This window comes from Anas acuta, chromosome 2 (assembly GCF_963932015.1).
Source record: "Anas acuta chromosome 2, bAnaAcu1.1, whole genome shotgun sequence".
NCBI classification, from domain to species: Eukaryota; Metazoa; Chordata; class Aves; order Anseriformes; family Anatidae; genus Anas; species Anas acuta.
In genome coordinates, this window is record NC_088980.1 from 89339891 (window position 1) to 89367243 (window position 27353).

General features: G+C 40.2%; 1 protein-coding gene across 10 annotated transcripts in view; it reads left to right on the forward strand.

The window, feature by feature from the left end:
* Positions 1-27135, forward strand: part of FHOD3 (formin homology 2 domain containing 3) — a 418783-nt gene extending 391648 nt beyond the window's left edge. For 6 of the 10 annotated variants that reach the window (XM_068671118.1, XM_068671112.1, XM_068671114.1 and 3 more), the window contains 4 exons: positions 1539-1562; positions 4082-4253; positions 6566-6727; positions 21151-27135. In XM_068671118.1, the coding sequence (XP_068527219.1) occupies positions 1539-1562; positions 4082-4253; positions 6566-6727; positions 21151-21233 (441 nt within the window). In that variant the 3' untranslated portion in view covers positions 21234-27135. Of the gene's footprint in view, positions 1-1538; positions 1563-4081; positions 4254-6565; positions 6728-7529; positions 7568-21150 lie in introns of all 10 variants that reach the window. The other 4 variants (XM_068671113.1, XM_068671120.1, XM_068671121.1 and 1 more) reach the window with 2 other exon arrangements.
* Positions 27136-27353: the final 218 nt, after the last annotated feature.

Genomic DNA, 27353 nt, shown 5'->3' on the forward strand with positions numbered 1-27353 from the left:
TCCTGAGTGCCTTTGCATATTTTTAAGCTTAAATCGCTCTCCTTCTGCCTTTTATTTATTAGATAGGTTTGCATATGGGTTAGAATACAAACATGTTCTTGCTTCCCTTTCTTCTCCTTTCTGTTTCTTATTCATGCCAAAAAGTAAACAGTGGCGGCCTTCAGAAGAATAGCTTTACGGTGTGACTCCCCACCCCTCGGGGGGTGGAAAAAGCAAATGGATCTTTTCATAATGCAAAGGGAAATACCTGCTGAGGTCCCTCTGCAAAATATCTGCTTGTCTTACTGTCAGTGCCACTGCGTCCAAAGCAAAATAGACATCTCACCCTTTGAATAAAACATATCCTTAAAAAGTAATGTTAATGTGCTGCACAGCACTCTCACAACTAATCTTCTTATGGAGATTGTGCTGAAACTAAGCTAAGGGCCAAAGTAAATCAGGCTTTCATTTTTAATGATGAATGTTTCTGGAACAGAATGTATCAATCCCAGACAGAAATCACAGTTGAGATGGAGATAAGGTCGAAAATATATATTAGTAACACAAGGCAGGGGAATAGAATTGATGGAATGCTACTTAAAAAAATAAAAAATAAAAAGATGCATCAAATTTCTAGGGTATGTTTACACTTTATAAACAGTCTAAATGAAAATTATGGAAATAAGGAGCCTAGATACTTGAGAAACTGCTTCACTCTGGGAACCATCTATGTGGGGTTTTGTACAACATGGTGAAGAATTCCCCAGGCACTTGGGAACACAGCTCTAAATACTTTGCTACTTCCCTGTAAACTCCCAAATTCACAAACACTCCATATCCAGTAATATTTTGATATGCCCATTACATTTTATGTAACGGAACTGTCAAGGCAATTTTACATGCCTGCTGTCACAGAGGGTAAAAGCCCTAAATGACAAAGGTTACTTGCATGTCTGTAATTTCCAGCTACTGAAAAACTTCTAGTGCATATTCAGAGACTGCTCAGCACTTGATTTTAGTACTCTGCTAAATTGAAACTTGAATATTAAAGGCAGCTTAAACGAAAGAATTAAAGCAAGCACTTAAGTGTAGAGAAAATGAATTGCCAAGAAGCTGACCTCTGCACTGGGAGAAAGGACCTCCCTGTTCTGAACAGAGCTGGCAAAAGGAGAGAGCCCTTCTAGTGCTCTCAATTTCCACAAGGTGAAAAGTGGGCAAGCCACAGCATGACTCAAGGGAGAGAAATGGGATGGTTTAGGGATGATCTCAGTTCATAATTTCTCTAAGAAAAACCAGGAAATTCTATTTCAAACCCTGTCCTACTGACAGTGACAGTCTGTTCTGTGTACAATAGGATAGTGTGGCTCATTAATTAAAAGACATTAGCCAGCTGATTGTCTAAGGAATGAATTCCTTATATGTTTTGTGTTTTTATGGCCTCCTGTAACTGCATAAACAGTACCATGGTTACCTCTTATTTTGTTGTGGTTTGGCCATGCTGTCCTTCCTAAATCTTGCTGTTTGTCCTTCTCTGCCCTGTCCTCTGTTTCCGGTGGCAGACTGATGAAGAAGAGGATGCCGAGGTATGGTTCTTTGAAAGAGCATGTCATTCCCATGTCCCCTGTGTGCTGTGACATCTAATTCCTAACTCAGATAGTATGGACTGCTCGACTCCATCTGCTCAACTGGAACTATGAACCATGACATTTTTCTCATAGCTTTTTGGCTCTATCGTTAAGAGTGTATTTTTGCAGTCAGCTTTAACCATATGCATACCTGCTCTCTTGAACAGGGCTATCTTGATCTGAGGCCTTAATAATTTTAAGTTTCATCATTTATTTTCATCAGTGTCTGTTTGCTAAACTGCAAAGTAGCTCTACTACCTAAAATATCAGTGAATATCTGAATATCTGAATGTTATGGGGATCATCAGTTTCATTGGGCTAAGGATTTCAATGATAATTTCATAGTCATTATTAATCCGTGTGTGCCCAACTATAACTATTTTATAAAGTGTTCAAAAGCATCAGGATATAGGGATGCAAAGCAAATTGTAATGGTTATCTTTGCTGTATGAAAAGTGAACAAGATACTTCAGGAACCATAGTGGTAAGCCATGGACTAGTTCATACATCTATCATAAATTGCTCCTGAAGATGACATTGAAATTTAATAAGGGAGTGAATAAATAACTTAAGAACTATCAACATTTGCTCAAGAGGTTTGGGCTTGGGCATTAATCTACATCAATGCCTGAAAACTAAGGAAGTGAAATTAAGCTTCCTGGCTATGTAGCTTCTCCCTAGTGATGGTTTATGCTGTGTAGCTTAGGCTGCAGAAACAAAATTACAGAAATTAGATTTTTTATGCCAGAGTTTAACTAATGTGTGAATACTAACAGTTATGTGAATCCTGTGGTTTTTTTCTAAGGTGGTACTCATTACATTTACAACCCATTGAATATAAGTATTCTTAGTGCAAAAACTGCATGTACTTTCACGGAAGTTTCTCTCTAATTTTGGGTGGGGTTCTTTTGTTTTGTTTTGTTTTTATGTCTTTTAATTTCACATGTAATATTCTAGCACTTGCACACTCCACATCAAAATATTGCAAGCTAATATTTTAAAAACAAAACAAACTTCTCAGTATTAAAACTAAGTATCACACTGGTATATTTAGTTTAGTGCCTTATAGGGATTAGTGTTTTGCTACTCAGCTGGCTGTCCTACCCTGAAAAGTCATCATGTTAGCATAAAATCATCCTGTCATTGATTTCTTGATGGAATATTTTCAGTTTGCAGTCTAACAACCCAGGAGGACTTGATCAAAGCTCTGAAATTAGGCCTGAGCCTTTTCTTTCAATTTGCTGTTCTCTGAAAGAGAGGCTCTGCAGGTTTGGATCGCCGTAGCTGACTGGCTTGATACCGTCAAGTTAATAAGTAATGTTGTTTAGTATGCAGAGGAGGAACAGAGTGCAGCACGCCTCCTTTTATCTTTGCTGGATCTGTGGGAATAAGAAAGATTAAAAGAAAGAAAAAAAAACACTTGAGTTTCTGATAAGTGATCTGACTGAAAACACTGAGGGGTATTATTATCTGTTGATGCCTGTTTGCTGGTGAGAGCCTGTCCTTTCTGCAGCTGGGGCTGTATTTCAGATGTGCTGTCGTGCTTCTGTAGATGAGAGCAATAAGGAGAGTACCAGCACTGCAGGCCGGAGGAGGAGAGCAGCCCCCGCCTCCCACATCCAGCACACCGCTGCAGACCCCTGCCCTCCTTAGAAAGCCTCCGTTTCTCCCGTCATCTACCTGGCTGCCTTTCCAGGGGGCTGTTTTCAGCCACCGACACAGAGCTGTCGCTCCCGGGCGCTGCGTGCGTGCGGTTAGCTCGGCCGCTGTTGTTCGCGTTGTTGTGGTGACAGCGAAGTCACGGGTGGGCCGGGGAAGCAGAGGGCAGATTCCAAAATCTCTCTAAGGTTTTGTTTGTTCTTCTAACTGCTGACTGCAATTTTTGTGTTTTGGCCATGGAATAATTTGGCTGGGTGTTTTGGGACTGGGGATTTTTTCAGCATTACTGGTGATGTATTTTAAGTTTACTGTACGTATCTGCGTTTTAGAGCAGCGTGAGAGCTCTCTGTGGAGCAATGCAGAGAGGCAGGAGGGAGATGTCTTGTCCCCAGACCACCCTGCCAGTCCTGCCGTGTCACAGGACGGTGATGCTACAGGAAAAAAAAAAAACAATTTACTTGTGTCAGGTCTTGTGCTGTCCCCCTCAATGTCACATCTGACACACAGCCTGGGTCAAAGGTTTCAAAGCAAGCTTTTGCTTTGTACCTTGTCCTCGTAGAGAGGGGACCAAAATTACAAAGTTTGAGCTAGTGCATCCATTTTTCCTCTGATTTTGTCCATGCCCTGCTGCTGCTGTGGTGTATTTTGGCTCGTGGTGTGTGCTCTGGGAGAGGAACCACCGTTGTTGCGCTCCTTGGGGACTATCTGTACTCCCAACCCCATCTGCAAGGACAAGGATTTAGGCTTCCACCCTTGCAACTTGCAGTCTCAACGCTGGCTTTCTTGGTTAAAACAACAAATCCTCTTTCCTCCCGCAGTCCGGCAAGTTCTCCAGCACCTCGCCCCCCTCCCAGGGCCAGCCCCAGGGCCTGCAGTACGCCGAGGACGCTGCGGAGCACGAGAACATGAAGGCCGTGCTGAAGACCTCCTGTGTCGGCGGGGAGAGCACCACGGCACTAGGGGTTCGCACTCGCAGCCGGGCCAGCCGGGGTAAGTGCCAGCAGCTTCTTCTTGGCCACCTTCCTGGTGGCACGGCAGCCTCAGGGTGACCCGAGCACACGTGGTGGCCCCCTGGCAGTGCCCTCCCAGCAGAAAGGGTCAGAAGACCCCGGTGGTATTTCCATGCTGGAGGTGGTGAGCTGGGGCATGGGGAGGCAGAGTACTTTCCCTAAATTTTTAAGGTGTGGGTTGCAGCCGGAGGGTGTTGGGAGCACAAGCTGGCGCAAGTTGTTTCCTCTCCCCCTGTCAACTTGATTGCCCACTCACACCGCAGTTTTTATTCCTGTTTTCATTGTGGGCCATTCATGGTTCATGTTTTCAAAATGGGGCATTCATGATGTAGTTTTCTCCTTATTTTCAACAGAAGCATTAGAAGGTAGTAATTCAAACTGAAGAGAAAGGGCCTTGCAACATTTTAGGAATCATGGGAGAGAAAAGGGACAGGAAAAAGACAATGAAGCTTTTAAAATCTCCCCTGCTAAACTGTAAAGCTACTTGATTAAGTGGGGCCTGGGGACATAAAAAAAAATCTGTGGACAGCCCTGCATCTCCTTGCTGTCCCGACAGATACCTCCTTCTCTGAGCTCCACAGTGCTCTGCTGTTTCCGATGTCAGCATGGGTAATTTCTGAAAGCTTACATGGAGGAAATGAAAACCTGAACCAATCTGCTGTTTCCAGCACCTGATACTCTAAAAGGAGGGTTCACTGGTACAGCCGTTTTTGGCAATGAACTATCTTTGCTTCTTGTCCAAGGCATGATTCACTGATACACCTCTTCAGAAGGGCAGTCTCTAAACCACTTCCTTGTTGTTAAGTCAACTGGTGAGACTGGGCTCACCAGTTCATTTTCTGTCGTCTTCCCCTCACCCCTTCCCATACAAATGCTACCTGGAAGATAGTTTTGAAATAAAGGGGAATGCACCAACATTTAAGTTGCTACTTTTCTGTTTTCATATTTCTTTTCCCTCACATCTAGATATCTTAAACTTACTTGGTTCTTTTTGATGGCACTGATACCATGGCCAGAGCATTCACCACTAAGTGTGTGTTTGTGTAGTTTATTAAGGTTTTAAACCCTGATCCTGTCTAATTTAGAGGTTTCACAGCCTCAATTTCAGAAGCAAGTCAACTAGCTGAAGTATGAAGATGGAATAATTCAAGCTGCTCTGCAACAAGCTGAACAGCTGAAGTAATCCACTGAATGCTAACGAGCAGCGTGTCCTGATAATGAGAGTCAGCTTGTGTTCCCCTGAAGAATAGCAGAGGCAGAGGAAGGGTGAGCCAGACAGAAGCTTGTCAGGAGCACTATCATAATAGAAATGCTCTTGACGAGAGCCAGGAGAAAAGCAGCAGAACAAAGTGCTAATCAAAGCTGTTGTTTATTGACATCATGGATGTGATATGGAGCGGTCTCGCCAGTAATTTTTTAGCTGTTTGCAATTCTACCACACCCACTCTTTTGCAAAGCTCACTGTCAGTGTCCTCAATACATACTTGCCTTCAAATTATTCAAAAAACAAAAAGCATGCGGAACAGGAGTCTGTAGTGAAGGAACCAAAAGATGTGTCTGACACACAGCTATGAGGAGTAAGCAGTGCCAGAGACTTGGGTTCGGAGACATGGCTCACTTGTTTGTTTGTGGTTTTAACCAAAATTGCTTATTTAGCTTTTCAGCTTGCCAATGACTCTTGCTTTTCTGCTCATAGCAGCGTACGTGCAGTTGTGCCAGGACACATACAGCTTTGTGATGAGAAGGTGAATTCTTTCTTGTGAAAAGGAAAACTAGATATGTCTAACCACATGTTTTCTCTTTTCCATATCCTCTTTGCACAAGCCTGTGATACAGATGCTTAGAAACAGATTGTTTCCTTCTTTTGGTAAAAAAGGACCTGTCCTGCTGATTTTCATCAATTCCTAACATGCACCCTGTCTTCTAGTCAATGTGTAATAGGAGCAGAGGGGAATGTGGCCACACAATACTCCAGGAATTCTCATCTCCTAGACAATCTTTAGCAGACAGTTGCCAGTTATATGGTCATGAATAAGACTCGAATGCCAAAGGGAATCAAAAGTTGTAATTGCATTTGAGCTCTCCATTCTCTGCTGATACAGCAGAGAGTCTAGGGTATTATTTAAAGATATTCTCCATTATGCAGAATCTTCTACTTTGGCTGGTTCAAAGTAGCAATGACTGGGTTGCCTTTTGCAATTCTCAAAAACTAAAAAATAAAATTGCATAACCAAAGTAACACAAAAGACTCGTGTTTTCTTTTTTCTCAATTCATTTGCTGGACTTTTCCAGGCCGTATCGGTTCGTGGAACGCTGGCAATGACGATTCACCTAATGCAACGGATGATGCAGCAGATGAGATCATGGATCGCATTGTAAAGTCTGCCACCCAAGTGCCAAGCCAGCGAGCGGTGCCTAGAGAGAGAAAGCGGTCACGAGCAAATAGGAAGTCGTGTGAGTAAATGGCTATTAAACATCTCAGAATAAGCAAGCATGCACGTTATTTATGTATCTTGGTGTATGAACTTGGCCTGTACCATGCAGACATTCATGGGTAGTAGTTTGAGAGTATACTTATGATTGGCATATATTCCTCCTACTATTGTTTCAACAGTGTTGTATGCAGTGGGTGACTCTTTTCCACGGAACTTCAAATGTCCTTAGCAGTAATAGAAGAAGAATGTTTTATGGTGCTTTAGAGTTTCTCTTATGACAGTACTTACTCAAAATTAGAGAAGTCGGATCAGGACCTCAAATACTTAATGTTGCTTAAATGTCATAAGGTACTATGAACTGGCATAAAGATTAATAGCTGTATCTGTAGCTGAATTTAATCTTAAAGCAAAAAGTAGTTTGAGAGATTTCACCTTTAAAAAAATTTTTCTTTTTCGTGTTATATACCATCCTTCCACAGCCCTGAAATGACAGATGACAACTGCTGTTTGGTTGCAAAGTGGTTGTAGAGAAGCTTCCCATGGGAAGAAAAGGTTGCACTTTAATAAGGTGGTCTAGTGATGTAGTGTGTCCACAAGGCAGAGCTGTGGCACCTAAGTTCAAGCAATTTGATTTTGTGCTGTAGAAAATGCAATGCTTAAGAGGTGATGATCTTTTGAGGTTTGCTTTTTTTTTTTCCGTATGTGCAGGGACTGCTATAATTACTGTGAGATGGATAAGTACCCAAAGGATATAAGATTTTGATGTTTAATGTCATTCAACATATGTGGCTTTTTGACTACTTTTCCATCCATCTTTTTAGCATTTCTGGGAAGTTAGGACAAAGAGGAGTCAACAACAGTGAGTGAAAAATCACACGGATTTTCTTTTTTTTTTTTTTTTTTGTGGAATTGCTCTAACAAAGTTGGTGATCAAGAACACTTGGTCTAAGCAGTAGCTGATTGCTATAAACTAGCATGTGCTGAAAGCATATTCACTTTCCCCAACATGCTAAGAAAGGAAGTTCTGCATGTGGCAAGAGTAAAAAAGCAAAGGCAACACTGGATAGATGAGACAGACCTTCAGCAAAGAAAATGAGCTGACACTGGATTGTCTGTCTTACTTTCTGTCATGCACTGTGCCGTACCTCCCTGTGGCATCACCTTCTGCTGCTACCCACTTCCCCCACACAGTTCCGGTGTTCTGCACGTGCTGACTGCCCTAGTTGGCTTGTGCATATGAAATAAGCCTCATGAATGTGTGACTATTTCTGTGGTTTATCTTGTGCTAAAGTATTTCCTCTGTTAGCAGCACTATCCTCATGCACACACACACACACAAGTCTTATTTCTGCTTTTTACCAGGTACCTTTTTCCCAAGGAAACACTTGCTGCAAGGAAAAAAAAAAAAGGATAATGATAATAAAAATAATATATATTTTTCCATGGAGTTGGTTTTTATCCTTATTCAGTGAAAACAGTAACAAGGATTAAGCATTTAGTAAATGTTTAGGCTGTGACTGATTTCCACTGTAATTAATCATGATAGACTCCAGCTCTTTTGCTTGTTTGTTCTTCAAGATCTGGATGAGGCTCTAAAGTGGATTAAAAGGCAGTTTCAAAACAAACATTAAGTTCAGTAGTTTAGCATCTCTTTTAGCTGACGTATGCTGAAAGAAAGTGTGAAAGGAGAATGTCTTAATTGAACTATTTTACTGCAATAGATAGTCAATGTACCTTAGTGATGAAAAATGAGGTAGTTTAACTGTAAAATACACTCAACTGGACTGGTAGTCTGGCACCTCCAGGAAATGAGCAGAGACCAGCCTTTGTCAATGCAAAATATGCGTTAAACAAGCAGAAAATCTCCCTGGTAGAAATACAATGCAATTCAGGCTTCAGGCTTCCATACGCATCCTTTTGCTTAGTATTAAATCTATTTGTGAACATCAAAGTGAAACTCAGTTGTAAGGAGTGATTTTCTCTGTGCATCGTGTTGCACATGTCTAATTGCTTTCAGTGTAAAAGTGGAAATCTTGCAATGCTCACTTAAAATTCAGCAAAGGTTTTCGTGAAACTGAGTTGAATTCTGTGTCTTCAACAAAATGAGAAACCCAGACTTATATGCATTGTATACGTTTCCCATGGTTTAGGTAGAAGGATCTCATGGGCAAGGGATTATTTTTTTTGCCATAGACAAAGACATCAAAATATGAAATAAAAATCAAGTGCTACTCAAGTCATTTATAACTAAGGGAAAACAGAAACAGAAATGTGTAAGAGGTTGTTAATTTCAATAAGTAGTTGTAATGGGAAAATGAGATATTTTGATGTGTTCATTTAGCCATTTTAGCTTTTGTAATTGTTGAGAAATGTGACTGTATGCTGTATGCAGAGAGCTTAGTTAGATCTTAATGCTGTGGAAGAGTTTGAACTCTCAGAGCAATCAGCAGAACCATAAATTGGGAGGAGAAATAAGGCAGTGAGTCATCCAACAAAAGACAGATGGAAACGTCTGTATCTGTTAGTTGAAGATGTGAAGGTTCACTGATAAATCCAGATATGACTGAAGCTGACTGAGAACTAGTAGGAAGGAATTTGTTCAGCAGGAGCTGAAATGGACTACTGAAAGCTTATGTACAGTAAGTACATGATGACTGAGTTCCTGTGATGATCTGCAGAGAGACAGAACTTTATTCTCACCAACACAGTGAAGGCTTTTAAAGATTAAATCTGACATTTAAATGTACAGTGACCAACTGGAAGTCATTGCCTCATAATGGGTGTTCAGTGACCTGCCTACCAGACATATTAGACTGGTGTTATATATGAGAAAACAACATTACAGTTGTATTCTTTCATCAGAAGCCTCAACAGAAGGCCACAGGATTGAGTGAGCCACAGAAGCTGAAATGTTCTGTCACCCCTCGAGGTGGTCGTTCAAAGACAGCTTCAAGGCAAGTTGCCATGGGAAGCTTCTGCAGTTGTTTTTTTTTTTTTGCTCTTATGTCTTTATTCTGTGTGTAAACAGACTCCAGCCTCCAGAGATATCAGTTCAGCATATTTTAAAAGCATAAAATACAAATTAGTTTGCAAATATACTGTTTCCGTTCTTGAAGATTAAGGGCAGCTTTCTGTGAGAAAGGTTTTTATAGCATTATGGGGAGCTGTTCAACTCAGTAAAGAAATAAAAAATAATATAATTAAGATTGTCTGGTTCTTCTATAAGGTTAGGATGACCTTCAGAAACCATGTCAAAACAAACAAGGAGTGCAAAGGAAAATTGGAGTAAGGAAGTTTTAAAAACCGTTATTTTATTTGATAGTCCAAATTCCAATTGATACAATTGCTAAAGATAATTTTAACAGCTTACAGAACATTATTATAGATGTTGCAACAGTGGAATTGGGGGACCAAAAAATGAAACTCCCTGTATGAGATACTACTGAGATTTCAAAAAACAACCATCAAGAAAGGAGTTTATTTAATACAAAGAGAGCTGAATTAAAAGACTAAATGCAAAGTGTATAAGCAGAGCCTGCTGTGAAGATTACAAGATGTGAGGTAAGAGAGGAAATATGTAAAGAAGACCAAGGCTGTTCCTAAATGGGAATTTCATACTGTGATAAACAGCCTGTGTCAATTGTTGCTATTTGGGGAAGCAGAAGAATAAGTATTCTTTTCATGGCAGCTTTGAGACAACAGAAGACACTTAAAGATTAGGAATATCATCCATAAAAGACTTTGCTTAAGTACATCTAATGAAAAAGAACCAAAAAAGACCTCGATAGACAAGTAGGAAGTTGATGCAGTTTTCCTTTTTGTCGTGGCTGTTTATTTAGAACATCCGTCCCCTAACCTAAAATCATTCTTTCAGGTCTAGCTTTTGATGGAGATGCCTTGCCATTTTTGTGTTGGTCCCATTGAACTGAACAGATCTGCCTCAGAAGTATGATACAATGCCCATGAGTCAGTGTCACAAAGATCATACTTCAGTTTACTAATAGTGAATCAGCATAAAGAGGGTGTTCACACTAATTTTGGCACATGCAGCACACGACCTGGAAATGTTGAGCCAGACAGGGTAGATTTCCAACCTCTGTGACCATGGCAGGGCTCTGAGAAAGAGCCAGAAGTCCTAAGGTTTCATTGCCTTGTTCAAATGCTGATTAAGCCATAGTGTATCACAAACAGACCATCCAGCCTGCAGTTACCTTAAAGCAACTAGGCTTAAATGTGAACCTGCATGCATCTTCCTCCTTTACGAAGTAATTGTTGGTATTAGAAACCTTCATATTTGAAAATGTGTTTCCTGGCTCCCTAAAGTAAAGGCAGTTGACAAAGAGTAGGGATCCCATCATGTTCTTGCTGACAAATAATTTCAGATAGCTGTGCCAAGTAGACAGGTCATCTTTAAAGATGAGTTGACCCTGAATGGTCATAGTGTAGGATTCAAGTGTGACTAATATTTGATGGTAAGGAGCACATATTCCAGTGGTGGTTGCACTGGATTCCGCTGGAGGCACTGAATGAGAAAGTTGAATAGCAATGGCTTGGTATTCCCCCACATTGTTTTTATCTTGGAGCACCTCTGTGTGTGTGTGCTCTGATTTTTCTTAGATTTTATTAAAATTAAAAATCGACTTTAGATTTGTGTTGGAGAATTGGGCTTGGAGCAGATGATTAAATCAGAATTTAATCCAACATTTGAATACAATAACTTGATTCAAATAATTTGTGAAGTTTAAGAAAGGAGACAGGTTGGACATGATAACACCTTGTTCTTTTATTTGGTGTTGGAATCATATGTTAGTCCAATAATATATACCCTGTGACTTACCTCTGGGGTATGGAAACATCTCATAAGGATTTATTGATTTATTTGCATAACGACTTGTGGGGAGTAAAAAATCTTGCAGTCTTTATGCAGAAATGGATCTGAGGCATGACTCAAGTAATCTGTGAGACTCATACAAGGGGACTGTGGAGGAGGTAGGAATTGAACTGAGATTATCTGAATCCTAGACAAATAAGCTCAGAGCTGATGGATTAAATTTAACTACAGAACATCCCAGGTCAGGTATTTCAATACAAAATTCCACCTTCAGTAAAAGTGAAATAGGAGTTAGTATGCTGCAGTCATGTGCCAAAATAATGGTAAAAACTCTGCCAAAGGACCAGGCTTGGAGACAAGCTTTAGACAAGTTTTAGTAACACATTCACTGCTGCTTTGAAATAAATGTGTTTATAAGCAAACAAAATAATGGGTGGGAGCCTATTCGAATCCAGAGGTGTGTAACTTTTGTTTGGAAATCATAGGGTGCTTCAGTTAACTTTTTCTCCTTTTCTTTGTTTTTTCATGATTTTTCATTTTCATGTCTCTCCACTTACTTTTTCTGGCTATGAGAAGATACAGAAGTGCCAAAATACCAGGAGGGAGACTGTTCTTCTGGTATTTATAGCCTGACTAAAAGCAGGAGTTAATGGAAATTATGCTTAAAAAATATATACAAGAAGAAAGTCTATATAGAATACTTTAAAGGCAAGCAACTTTACCTAGAATTTGCAGCTAATTATTTAGGATTTGAGTAACTGAATCCTATCAGGAGTTAGAGGAGGTGTAGAGTAATCTAGAATAATCACTTAGTGATACTTATTTAGCGACAATTCTTTGCATTTAGAAAAAGTAAATGTTTCATAGGTGGTATTCAGTATCGAGGCAGTTCGTCCTCACACAAAGTACTGAGCCTTCAGAAGGTCAATACCCAGTTAATAAAAATCCAGTTATTGGATGAAAACAGTGTGAGATAAAGCACTTAAAACTCTGGCAGCTGGAAAGTTAGCTCCACTAGGTGCCAAGATAGCTAGTGTCTTTTGGATGCCTTTTAGTAGTACATTCTTTCAGCCATAGGATGGCAAGATCTTTGCAAGACTGAAAGAATCAAACTCAGTGGTCTACAATTATAAAAACAAAACAAAACAAAACAAACAAAAAAAAAAAACCAACAATAAAAGGTATTAATACTTATTAATATGAATGAATAATGCATACAGCTGACCACAGTAGGTGGTAGCAATGGATGTAACGAGTGTGAGGCCTATATAGTCCCGTGTCTCATCTGTGCAAGAGGCCAACATAAACAGCTGCACGGAAGAGAACCAGAGGGGCAGGGTAATTCTGTGCAGTCCTACGTGAAATATCCTACAAAACAAAAGGTTTTCTGAAAGCCTGGTTTAAAAGTCTAGTAAAAAATTATCTGTAAAAGAAGCTTAAATTCATTTTCCAGTCGCTGTTTTAGAGGAATCTATGAGTCGTTTCCATAATTAATTTTATTCTGATACAAGTTATTTGTTCTTGGGCTCATATCCTCAAACTCCTCGAAGCAGCTTTATCATTCTTATATAAGGAAAGTCAGATATAAAACTAACCTAGCCCGTACCATTAAAATGTACAGTACATTCCTTAACTTGATCAGAGTTCATTGCAGAGATCATTGCATAGTTCATTGCAGAGATCATTGCATAGACCCAGGATATCAGAATTTAAAATGTGATTTATTTACCAAAAAAAAAAAAAAAGGTACTTTTTGTCACCATAGGGAGAAGACTGAGATATTGAGCACTGTACAGACATTCGCATTTTACATTAACAGAAGCACAGAGGAGATGTTGTAGGTACAAGGAGGAAACTGCTGCTGCAGTGAATTGTCCATAGTGATTTTAGAGTGACCACCACTTTGTGTGATTAAATGCCTTGCCCAGACATGCTGCTCTGTGGAGGACAAGGTGACCACTGCACAGATTTTGGTCTGAGCAAAGAGTACATCCTGGTGGCAAGTGAAGCATGTCCCAGCAGGATTCCACAGCTGGCTATTAGCCAGACCATTGCCACATCCTTGTGCTGTGTCACAGCCACTGGGAGAACAAAAAAGAAGTGAGTGATCTGCAACCTCCACTGCACTTCTAGACTAACACTTACAGGTGCTGGAATTGCTCTGGGTATCTCTTCTCAGCCAAATGGCTCTTTCTTTATTACAAGAAAGAAGCAAAAGTAATGTGGGAGAAACTGGCAAGCAGTGAGCAGTTGGTAAAAAGCAAGTGATGTCAGTATATGCAGGAGCTGTTCATGTTCCCTGGTTGCAGAAGTTTTGTATTGAAATCTTAATTTCAAATACTTTTGTTATGATTTACACTTTTGGTACTTTCCCAGGTGTAGTTCAGTAGAAAAAGTTAATTTTACATCATTAGTTTGCATCTTCCATGAGATACAAATCGGTGATCTCACTTTTACCAGTTTGCTTTTCACTGTGTCAGTGAATTCATTTATATTACCCTGTTTACTTTTTAGTTGTTATATCACAATGGTATATGTCAAGGCTTTTGAATTCTTGTTACAGGATTCAGTCCCAAAATTGGGATAGTCACGTTTTGAGTACTAAAAAACTAATAGACGGTTGAGTTGCGCAGTGTTAGCCTAAAGTTGATAGGATAAGTATTTTGTTTGGTTTCTTTCTGTGATAAAATGTCCTTCAAGTTTACTAATGTTCAGCAGTATACTCTTTATATACATCTTTCCTTCCTGAAAGATAATTATTTTCAGCATCCAAGTAAGAAATCAGAAGCAGTGAGATGATGGCTGACAAGATCACACTGTTGTTATGGCAAGCACATATGTTTCCGAGACCAGGAAAAGATAAGGAAGTACAAGGTTGCTTTTCAAGTCTCCTTACGAAAGAAGTGCATTGACAGAAACGATCTCTCCTGGAGCTTTCCAGGAGACCATCGTGATACCACAGCTGCCAAAGAGAGCCCTCTGCTGCCATGAAGAAGTTTAACACGAGGATCTCTGAAGGCAGGAATCTTAACTACGCTGGAATGCGAGTGTCAAATGCATTTGGAGGGAAGTCTTGTTACGAGATAAAAATACGGTCTACACAAAGCTACTTTGAATTTGTCTTTCCTCAACAACATGTCAAAAAGTTTGTATATATGTGTATATATATATATATATTTATTTTTTTATGGCTTCCTCTATGGAGAATTACACCACCTCATTAGCACAACTACAAGATTCTTGTGATCATAGTTGTTGGTTTTTTTTAATCTGATGGGTTTGTAGAACTGATCCCCTCTGCTGCTGTATTTGCCAGCACGGATTCCCGAAGGGGATAATTGATTTGCATTCCCCAGAACCCGTCTGTTCAAACATGGTCACACTGCTCTGCCAAGTCACTCCTGAGCAGACAGCGCTGTGTTTATAAGCCTGAGCTACCCGCTTAGTGAAAGTCTATTACCTAATAATATATCACTTTAAAATAGACTGCGAGGCATTTTAAAATTTGAAATGGAATTTAAAGGCTGCATGCCCAAAGCACTTGTGTTAGATGGCTTACTTTCTGTATCCTATTTCCTGCCTTTTTTGTCCTGTGCATCGTTAATGTATAGTCTAGTTTTATATAATGCTTACATTCAGACTCAATTCTTTTTGAGGTCTGTGCTCTCAATGCTTCACATATTAATAGTGATTGATTAAATTAAGTGGGAGAAATGAGGAAAGGGATGGCGGCAGGATTGCTTCTAGTTGTAACTTTTTACAGTGGCATTCAGAGAAGTCCTAAAGATTAGAGTGGGTGGTTTTGTATTTGTTTCTTTTTGTCTTGGAAGGTTTTTGAGGAAAGAGTTATTCTCTTTACTGTTGGCACTGTACAAATGGTGACGTGAAATACACAAAGCTGGAAACCCAGTTAATTCAACACGTAGTTTCAACTGCATGTCAAGTATTGCTTGAAAAGCAGTATCTTTGTGTTCTCTAAAGCAGTGTTACTTTTTGTTCCTTAAAATGTAAGCCACCTACAGATGAAATTCAAGTTAAGCTTTTCATGCAGAACATGCCACTCCGTCCATTTCCACTGCTATGCTCCTCTTTATGTCACAGGCAGCATATATTACATCAGGAGATGGCTGAACTATGGTTTCTTCTTAGCACTTGTGCCATCTGTGAAGCCAAGCTGAAGGGCAGCCATACATTGTTTCCTGGAGCTTTCTGTGCCACTCACCCAGGCCAAGACCACATATTAGTTGGCTGTACTTCTTCAGAAAGGTGCTTGATAAATCCAAAAATTCACCTACAAATCCCTGTGAGAAAATCTCTACACAAAATTTTTTTAGGCATCTATGCCTGCTAGTACTAAGCAATGATACTTGCATAATAGGCATAAGCATGGTTTATATAGACAATGACATAAAAAAATACACAAATGCAGGAAAAGATTAACAGGAAAGAATGTGATCAAGGGTGTCTGTGTTAAACTTTTGTGTTGCAAATTGCAATTGCTGGACCCTTCAGAGTAAAGTCCAAGACAATATATTGAATATAAGAGAAAATAGACTGAGCGCACAATCTGTGAGCAGAAGGGTAACAGAAAAAACTATGAAATATAAAATGAAGCAATATGATGGGGCTGGTATATATTGTCTCTTACAACCTGCTTTTTTGTTTTCCTTGCTGTGTATTTTACAGCCACCTAGAATTTTCTTTGTGCCAAATCAGCAAGTAGCAGCTGCATTACCTGGGCTGTTGAGCCCAGAGGAAAGTTCTGTGGCTGTCACATCTTTTTACAGTAGGAAGGATACTAATTCTGTGACTGCTCAAGCAGGAAAATGAGCCTATCTATGCATGGAACATCCTGCATTTCAGATGACTTGTCCATACAAGTGTTGTGAACATAGATGCCAAAAGCCATTGTAAGTGTAAGAATAAATGGCACCAGCAAGATTGTTCTTTACTGTTTGTTGCATCTTAAAGAAAACAAACAAAAAGAAAATAGTAGGAGGAGGGGAAATCGGGAATGCTATTTGTCCTTTAAAAAACAATCAACCCCTAGATAATAATATTCTTTAACAAATCTACACTTAGGGAATCGCTTTTTTTTTTTCTTCTAGATATCCGCAGTGTTCTGTGAGGGCTGTATATCTGTGCAGATGCTGACCCAACAGGCACAGTCAAATTCATTGGGTTCCTCATAAGCACACTGTATTCTGCCAGGATTTAAAATAAATTTTTAGATTTCCTGATTAGCAAAGAATATCATACCCTCTGACCCCATAAAAACAACATTTGGTTTCTTGGTTATGGGATCTCAGCAGTCCTTGATTGTGACAAGAGTAAAAGTTATTTTCTGTCTATGTTATGTTTCTTTAGCAAACGTTTTAAAAATTGCTTAAAGAACCTAAAAGGTCATTTGAAAGCCTTATTTTTATTGTCACTGCCTCCAAAATACATTCCATAACTCAGTTTAATGTGATCTGCAGCAGGCCAAGAGTTTTACAAGCCAAGATATTATGTCTAGTCCAGTTAGAGACACGACAGAGTTCAATGAAGAGGGGAGAATGAAGATCTAGTTTGAGAAATGTAATTTTGCAACGTCTATAAAACATGGAAGGAAAATATCTCTCTGCATTCAGTTCTGATGACTGAACGTGTCCCTGACCTCTCCTAATGTGAAGGAACCCTACCAAATGCATTATGAGGAAATAGAAGAAAGTCTGAGGACATCTGTTTAGCAGCGTGTCAAGACAAGGTTTGCCCACCTCCCTGAGTAGTCCTTGCTCCTGTAGATAACTCAGCCACCTTCTGGCTTCATCATCCACAAGACCTCACAGCCCACAAGCCAGTGCAGAGAATAGTGAGAAGCTCTCTTGTGCTGCTACTGATGCTGCATCCATCAGCTGTACTGTCAGATGAGAAAATGTACTGTAATTTGCACATACTATATATAATTTTCTTACAAAGATACCCTCTATCAGGACACTTCCATCTCCCTAAGTGCAAAGTTCTTCAAACTGCAAGTGGATTCATCTATGTCAGGTTGGCCTTTGGCATTATAGGAGCCAGAAGTCACTCATTTGAGTCTGGACATGATTTCTGTCAGCTGTTACCCTTCAGGTTGCTTGTTGGCGGTGGACAGCTTTAATCTAGCAAGTAGTCGCAGTTCTTTGCAGTATTTGGCCTCACATGCTTAGTTTATACAAGTCAGCAGCTGACTGTGTTTATGGGAACCATTCTGGCATTGGCAAGTTTCTTCACATCTTTGCTTTTTATTAACCATTTTCTTGACAGTCTCATCGTGACTGCCAAGCTCTTGCATTGTTTGGGGCTGGTTCCTCAGAACTGCTGACCTTAAAAGCTCAGGTCAACGAGATCTCTTAAATCCAAGTTATCTTTCTCTGTATTACAGGGAGAGAACTGAGATAACTTAGATCAGCTGAGGGTTTCAAAGAGATTCTTTTGCTTAATTACTACTGTATGTGTCCCGGCAATTCACTGAGTGTTGTCATTCCTTCCTGCTTTGCAGTGACAAAAAAAAGTACAAACCAGGGGTTGGTCTCCATTGTGTGTCATGTGGCAAACCCAGCACAGGGCACTGGCCCTTGCCACACGCTGCACACAGTATTTTTTTAAGTCATCCAGAGGTTATTTGCAAGGCTCTCAGACTAAGACTTCAGTTCATTCAGTAGGTCTGCCTCTGGAGATTCAGAGAGAAGTCTTGTTTATGTAAAGAAAACTCCTCTGTTTCCTACTTTTTTCTTTTTGGTTGGTTGGTTGGTTTGGTTTTTTGTTTGTTTGTTTGTTTGTTTGTTTTTGCTTGTTTTTTTCCATGAAGATGGTTTCAGCTGTGGTATTGTAGTGCTGTCTATGATTTCTGAAAGTAAACTCATGAAAGTTTCTTCAAAGAGACCAATACGCTATTGCAAATGTTTGCCTTTTCCTAGTAAACTAGTAAGCAATTCCATAACTTGGGCTGACGGAGGAGTTTAAACAGCTGTATACTGCTTGGTGGAAGTTACAGAGGCACACGTTTTCCTTTCCAGTAGTCAAGAGTCACAGTCACATATGTGCAGTAGTAATTGCACTGGCCTGAAGAAGGTTGATCCAAATTTACTCTGGCATAAATAAGACCAGGATTTGGCTTATTCTGGTACCTGGCCACCAACAGCAGAGTATCTCAGTTCCTATCAAATATTATCAATATTACATATATTATATAAATATATTTGATATATTTATCAAATATATATCAAATAGGGATAAAAATTGCTTGTTCTCTCACTCTTCATGTCTTACCATCTGACAAGAACAATAACTTGGTTTTACAGTGGTGGTTGTGCTCAGATTGTGAATGGGAGTGAATGACTGCGGTCTGAGTGTATCAGGGATGTGTGTGAGAGCAGTCCTGAATACATTTGCTTTGGGAATTTGTTCTGCATTCAGTCTGCCTGTACTGGGAAGAGGTAATGTTGTCGAGGCAGTCATCTGGTGAAAGTTGTGTCTCTTGTATTCATGTTTTGTTTTGTTTTATTTTTTTCTACAAGAGACAGTTTCCTTGCTTCAACAATATAGCTGTTGTGGGATTGTTCATGTTTACAGAGGAAGAGCAATTTCTTAGTGAGCAATGTCGAAATGCATTTTGAGTCCAAGTAAACTTTCAGTTGTTCTCGGAAAGCTCTTCTTAAAATCACCGTGTATCAGGCTATTTTAATACCACTCCACTGTTGGTGGCCAAGCTAGCTATGGTGCCTTCTTTGGCTGCATGCTATAGTGTGTATAGCAAAAAAATATGTTCAGGAGAGAGGCAGTGTAGGCAATTAACCAGGTGAACAGCTCAGGGAAATCTTTGCTTTTAATGGGGGAAAATTTTCTGCTGCAGCTTTCTTGTATCTGTTCTTTAGTTCATTTTTGATGTAGAAATAAGCATTGTATGATTCACTGAGGCCATAAGGCCTTAGGGTCTTACACTCAAATCTGGAAGTGAACATTTGTCACTGTAGATATGTGTATATCAAGTCTGAGAAATACGAGAGTGCCAGTGACAAGGACTCATTCAAAACAGTTGAGTATTCAACCAACATCATGGAGACCCAAAGCATTTTGCTCTTCGGGTAGCACTTGTTTAGTCTTTCTTAATCTTGGCTTTATCAGTTGCAGTTAATACTGTGCAGCTTTAAGCTAAGCATTGTTAAACTTGGAAGATGTTGCTGATCTGTATTGTAGGAAAAAGTGATCATCAAAAAAGGCTCCATACAGACTCCTGTGATCTTTAGTAATTATGCAAACACTGCAGGAGAAAGGAGACAATCTTGAAGGAAATCTTTCAAGTAAGTGGTAATGGTGGAACGATTGTACTTGTAGCACTCTAAGTTCACTTAATTTCAGTAATTGATGGAAATAGTAGATCATATTCATCTTACCTGCATGGTATCAAGTGTTCAACCATGCTGTATTTTTCCTTTCTGTTAAGTCCTTGCTTTCTGTACCGACCCATTCACTCCTCTCTCTCCTGCTAGATCCTTGAATGTGACCACCCAGTTTCAGTTCCATGCAGTAAATATCTTCACAAATCAGAGGTCTTAACTATGTTAGATGACAGCAGTGCAAGAAGTTCTTAACCACTGTCTGCAATTTGTTTCTCTAGAGTTTCCTCTAGACTTCATTATTTTGGGACTTCAAATGTATTTTGTTTAACATGGTCACTGTTTATGATTTGCATGCAGCTTAAACTTTCAAACATGCATTTTGTACTTAAGAAATACCAAATTATGGCTCAAACACCTCGTTTGCATCTTGAGCTAAAACGTATTCACCTGGAAATCTTGGCAATAGAAAAACAAAGACTGTGTGCAGTCATAGTCACTTATTTCTGAATAAAGGAATGAAAATGCAAATTTTAAAAGTTTGTGTTGTGGCTACTGTTCAGAACACTTCATAGCAAGTTAAGAAACAAAAATTTGACCCAGATTTATTGTTTAAATTCGTCTAAAATGCTGAACAAATGGCTACTAATGACAAAGATGGTACAGATGGGGCTAGGGTAGGGGAACATTACGGAAGAAAGCAGAGCGTGTACGAGCACTGTATTTGTAATGATTTGAATTGACTACAAAATTATCATATTTTAATCTTTTAAGTTTAAGGGGTTTATATTTACACCTTGAAAGGTTCATGTAGGATTTAATAGTGATAAATTCAATTGAGATCTATAAAGATCCAAAAGCTCTTTTAAAAATTTTGTATGAGATAATAGGGCGTATAGTACTTTCTATGGACAGAGAAGCAACTGATGCAATTTCAGAGAAGAAAAAGAATCTAAAAATGCTGGGTTATTTCCTTAGAAATCTTCGTTGTCTAAATGTCAAATGACAGATGGCTGTTTGCCTGACTTTTTGGAGTTGCTGGGTAATTGATGGTCCCCTTGATTTGGCGTAGGGCATTACTCTGTATTTCTGAACTTGAGAACCTGAGTACATAGCAACTCTGGAGTAGATTCAGCATGCAAAGTAAGTGTTTTTCAGCTGAAAGTCTTGTGTAATTGCCGCTTCTAATTGTTTGCATTTTCTTTTGTTTTATTATTTGTATTTTGCCTGCTTTTGGAACGTATGGCCACGCAGTGAGAAGGACACTAAAGAGCGGACTGACCCCGGAAGAAGCCAAAGCACTGGGCCTCATCAGCACCTCCGAGATGCAGGTTTGACGTCCCAGAGGTGGCAACAAGAAGAGCCGTCATCCGAAACACACAGGCTGACAACCCTTTGGTGTGGCGCTGTCCTGCCAGCCTTGTCTGCTGCTCCCAACGTCCCGTCCTCCATTAGTTCGATGTTAATAAGCAACACAAAGCAGAACGCCACCAGCAGGGCAGAAGAAGGGTGAGCCGCAGCCCAGCACGACATCCTGACAAGTAGCTGAGGAAGCATATGAGTGCTTGTAGGCGAAACTTTGTGCCTGCTTCCCTGGTGGCGTGGTGGCGTGGGTAGGAGGGGGCTCTCTCTGAGTTATCTGTCACTATGTAAGCTGTGTTTGCGTTGGCTTTCCTTGTGCCCTGTTTTAGTCATTGTAAATGTATGGCATTTTTGTCAATGCAAGGAACAGTCCTTAAAGAGGCAAAATAACTCCTGTTACAGTGACCCCAATTTTCCTGAAGCAGATTCATTAAGCAGACACGCAGTCTGTGCAACCCTGTGGTGTTTTTTTTTTTCTATTTTATTTTATTTCTATTTTTTATTTTGCCACCAAAGAATGTAAAAAATGTATGTGTACCTTTGTATATGTACAGAATGAATGTGTGGATGTGTGTGTGTGTATCTCTACACATACAGTCATGGTGTGAAGTCATGCTCCTGCTGAAGCTAGCTGGACCATGATTGTCACTCTGGGGCCTTACCGTTCCACCTGGACAGGAGGAAAAGAATGTCTTTTTGTAGGAACTCAGAGTTTTTCAAAGGGATTCATCCTGTGGGGCAGGAGATGGCCTGCAGTACAAGTGGAAAGTTTAGGATCCCAAATTCATGTGTATTAATACACACTCATACTGTACATAGCACCATGCACACAGAGGAGAGGTCGCAGAATACTTTCCTCTCGATGAGCTTTGGCTATGCTTTCCATTTGTACAGTTTCAAAGAAAACTATGCCAACAATTTACACACTCGATAAATGCATTCAGATGGTAAGATCAAGAAGTTTTGTTCACTTGCCTGTGCCCTTCATGCTGCTTTTCTCTGCTGCAAGATAATGTGGTGGTGATTTTTTTTCAAAGTAATTGATCTGAATATGAAATGGCCCTGCTAAAAGCCTGCTGTGTTTTTGCTGTTCTCTACTCTTTGTTTTGTGATTATCCTTGATGCAAGTGGAGAGGGTACCCCAGTGAACACTCCAAAATGCTTGCCCGTATCTCGCTGTTTGATAACTGACTTTCATAATTGCCCTCAGCATGTGTATTTGAAGAACCTTTAGTCAACTCATCTGCCTTTAAGTGGAGGACATACCCACTGGTGAAGATGAAATGAATGCAATCACCCTAGCCAGTGCTGAAGCATTTTGAAGAGAACTGCAGATAGCAGTAACATAAAAGGGAACTTTTCAAGCCAAAGTCTGTAAATGACCAGTTGATCCTCAAGGATGCACAAGATCCTCTCTTTCCATTGCCTTAGACTCAAAGATTAAGAGGGGTGTGCCTAGCAGTAGCAGCTGAGGCTTCCTTCAAATCAGGTAGCTGGGGAACTATAGCAGTTTCGTCATGGTAACAGGGACTAATCTTGGCTGCAAAACACACTTGAGAAGCAGAATTAATTATTCTATGCTGGGCTTGTCATGCCATAGCTATGTTGTTTCTGGCACCAGAGGTAGGTCAGGTATGTCCACAAGTTACTCTGCTCTCATTAAGGACAGGATAATCCCTGAAGATTGCTCAGGATACTGGCACCAAACAGAATAAATCTTTGAAACTTTGGTCATCCATTACGTCACATTGAACAGAAAATCTGAGTGAGTAGAGAACCAGGTAGCTGACAGCACTGCAATGAGACCTGCAGTGCAGCATCCTATCTACACTGCCTCCCCTCTTAGTAGTAACTTTTCCGTCTTTATTTGCTGTTGCCTTGAATCTTCATGTGTCAAAGTCTGTGGAGTAAGAAGTCACTTGTGAATAAGGTTCTTAAGGATGGCATTGAGTTGGACGTGGCTTTCCCCTCAGTTTCTTAAAAGGCCAATTTTATAAGCAGGCAGAAGGCAGTAGTTGTGTAATTAATAAATGTGTTGTGTGTTGGAAAGCTATGAAAAGGCAGAAGCTGGTCAGGAAATAGAAAGAAGTGGCATATAACTATCTCACTGTGAAATAAGCAAGACCTATTAGCATCTGGGCTTGAAAGTGGATCTTTATATGCTGCTTACCTTTATGGAATTTTTAAATCTCTTTTAAGGATGCTTTGAACAAAGAAATGAAGGTAATGGGGGTATGTGGAGGTCTTTGAGGTCTGAAACAAAGAGGAAGACACCCTGAATGTCATGATTATGTTGAGCTGTTATACCTGTTTAGTGATAGAAGAAGCCCAAATGCAACAAAATGTATTTACATCAACAGAGGTCCTATATATGATTGGAGGGAGAGAATTAAACATTTTTCAAATGTAATTTTTAATAAAAATATGCTGAATGTGCAAAGTGGTTGGTGACCACTTGCTCACAGGAAATAAATCTGTGTTTTATTTTGACACAGCGCAGCATCTGTGTCTGAAAAAATGATGTTGCTGATGACTTTTAAGTAGTTGGGTGTATGTATTTTCTAGGAGTTCTGCAAAAATTCTACAAAATTTCACGTACTCCGTATCAAGGGGAAAATTAAATATGGTGAATGGGGTTGGAATACGTTCAGAAAAAAATACCAATTTCTTTCAGATGAGCTGGATGCTATTGTATACATGTAAAGCATATCCTTCCTTGTCCAATTTTCCACTATGTTTTTCTGTGCTTTTGCCTGAGCTTTTTCTATCTATCTGTAAAACTGATACCAGTTTTTTCTGAAGGATAATTTGTTCTTGTTTATGCAGTAGTACTCAGTAAGATTAATCCATCATTGGCAATGTTTACTGCAACAAGGTTATCAAAAACAGTAAGAATGCAATAGCTACAGAAATGTTTTCTGTTTCAGTTTTGCCTAAAAATGGCCAGTAGCCCAGTGTGCTAGTATTTAAGGTGTTATTATTTCCTCTCGAGTCTGCTGGTATGTCCTACTGCGGGAATAACATTTGTTCCCCGTCATCTAACCAGTGGATTCCAGATGAAATGGAGGAATTGGCTACATTTGCATGCCTCTTTCTGTCTAATCACGTTGTAACCTTCAGGATTTGAGTTGCTGCCTGCCCCTTCACCATCCAGAGCTCACCGTAAGGATATACCAGTTGTTCCCAAATGCATGTGAAAAGAGGTTTATTTCTGTGACAAATAGAAAGGTCTTGGAAATGCCACCTAGTAATGTATGTTCCCGTTTCTCACTTAGAGATCTATTGAGGCTATGTTAAAACACTTACAGCCATAATAACTACCTCTCTCCTCTTTCTCATAGTACCAGCCAGTTCCAAGTTTAGGGCCCAGGGTTTTGTGTCTCCACCAAGTTCTCAGAGTCATCACTGGTGTTCGTTTCGGCACCCATCTGCTGCCAATAACTTGTCTGTCCATCTGCCACCCTAATACCTTCCTGATCGGGATGCTGAGGTAAACTTTAGCATATGAAATGGCTGCCAAAGGGAAGTTTCCTTTCATCTCCCTTGGTGTTTAAAAGCAGACTGCATACAAATACTTTGTGTTCCCTCACTCCCACCTGAGGGATAACTTTCAGTACCAGTTAAAGGGCTGTGGTGAAGAAGCACCCCCAGGGAACGCTGTGTGCCACAGCTGGGAATGAAAGATCCCTCACAAAAACTAAATGCATCGCTCTTCACCTTTCAGTAAGTCCAGACACCAGCCCCATGGACTCCAGATGTTTTATAGCCCATTGGCTGCTCCGTGTGATACCTCTCTTTGTTATACCCCTATCCATAATCCAAAACCAACAAAAATGAAAAAGGTGTTTTAATGAGGGTCTTTCTTGCTCCAATAAATACTAGAAGCAGTGTCAAAAGCAGTTTTCAAAATACATTTCTTTTCCTTCTTCTGATCCCCTTTCATTGTAATTGTCTGTACTAATTGACCCTTAGCAAAATCAGGCACCAGATTTGCAGATAGAAAAGAGTTTGGTTTTCCCACAATGAGAAGTCACATGCAAGTATCCAGCTAAGCCCGTCTGCCTCACCTTAACAGAAATTTGGAGTCAGAGCCTTGACGTGACCCATCAGTGAGGGCCTCCGGCAAGGTTCTGCGTTCCTCTGAGGTAGCAGATAGCAACGAGGCAGGACAGCACCGTCAGTCTCCGGTGTGCTGTGCTCTTAGCAAACCCTGGCTAGCAGCTGCTGAAAAGTCACCGCAGAGGACAGAGCAAATGTGGGCAGCTCGATGCCACTGCGGTTGCAGTGATTCCTCTTGCCAGGTGTCTGCTTGATGCTGGTGTCCCCATATGTTGGTGCAGCAGAAGCCAGCATCTATCCAAAATGCTCTCAAAACCATTTGATCGATGATGTTGGTCTTCATTCAAGTGTGCGTAGGCTGGGTGTTGTTTTTAGCAACATTTTGACTTCATCCCGACGAAATGGGGACAAGGAGGCAGCCCAGCAGTTTCCCATCCGCTGTCATCCCGTGACCACTTGCAGGCAGGTGTCCGTGCCACCTGCCTTTAGCTACAGGGCGTGCAGGGGCACAGTGTCCACGGGCACACCTCTCCTCTCTCTTTTGCTCCTGCACACTCACGGCGTGCACACCGCTCCTCTCGCGACCTTCAGGGTGAGCTGTGTGTGCTGATGCAGGCAGAGAGCTTGACCCCGCGCCGCGTTCAGACGGCGCTGGATTTCCAGCATCTGGACTCAAGAAACTCTGTCTAAGCTGTAAGGACTGTGACTGTTGATGTTTCTCTGCAGGGAAATCTGCCAGGCACTTACAGGCTCCGAAAGAAAATAAACCAAAGCATTTTCGTAAGGGAAAATGTTTGGTTGTGGGAAAATATTGAATCTGGTTTGCGAATGCATGAGCAACACGTCAGGTTGGGGCAGCAGCTGGCTGGACTGGCATTTCAGATGCAATACCAAGAGGTTTTTGGCAAGCAGTTTAGTAGTTCCATAGCAAGTAATTCAAGGAGTTTCAGAGGTGTTGTATAGTTCTATGTTTACGCATAAAAAATAAAATTAAAATTATTTCTAATTAGTCCATTTCACATTGAGTGGCATATAGAGATATATTTTGTTTAATCACTAACACAGAGGCTTCTGTGAAAGAAAAGGTTTATTTGTAGCAATGGGTGCATTTCTCCTTTTTAAAGACTGTCTTTGCGCGTATAGTGTCCTTTTTTGTGAGCTGGGAATTGTAAAAAAATGTAAAGTAGAAAAGGACGTGTTTCTTAGACGAAGGAGAAATACTGTAAAATTGTGTAAATGTCACTACTCATGTTTTTCGTGTTCTGTGTAGCATAGTGTAAAATAGGCTTTCCAGCAGTGTTATTCTGTGAATTGTAATTTAAAAAACAAGCCATGCATGGTCAGAGATATTATCTACAGGTCCTTTTGGTTGGTTGAGTTTTTGTTTGTTGTTTTCTCATTCTAGGTAAATTTGTTCTATGTTAAATTTTATTTGTCCATGAAACTGCATATTTGTTTCTCAGTTTTATTTCATAAAGAACTTGAATTACTCTTTCAGATTTTACTACACACAAAGCTCACCTACAGTTTGTATTCATCATTCAGAAGCTTTGTCACATTTGGTGTAAACCAGGAGGGTTTTTCTTTTTAACACACCCCTTGTCTGCCTCTTCTCCCCACACTCTCTTCACTTGACTGTCTGGAAAGATGCAATCACACTTTTTTTTTTCTTTTTTTTTTTTTTTTTTCTGTGCCATGCAGGGTCAATATGGAAAACTGACCACAGACCTGTGTCCAAAATTTCTTGATATAAGTAGTTAAAAAGCTCACCTCTACAGCATTATGTAAACACATCTTGCAATAAAGCTTTATAAGGCACTGACTGTGCTGGTTCTGTTTTTGTTCATGGAGCCAATGATGGGAGCTTTGGTGAGAAATGGGTGGGAAGGGGACTCGTGGGTTGTTTTTTCTCATATCCCCTAAGTACCTGCAAAGCCGGCAGGTGGACTACAAAACGGCTATTATTAAACCATCTGGGTGGTCTGAGCATAACAAAGTGATCTTTTACCCCTTCTTTTGCAGTTTGAATCCAGTTC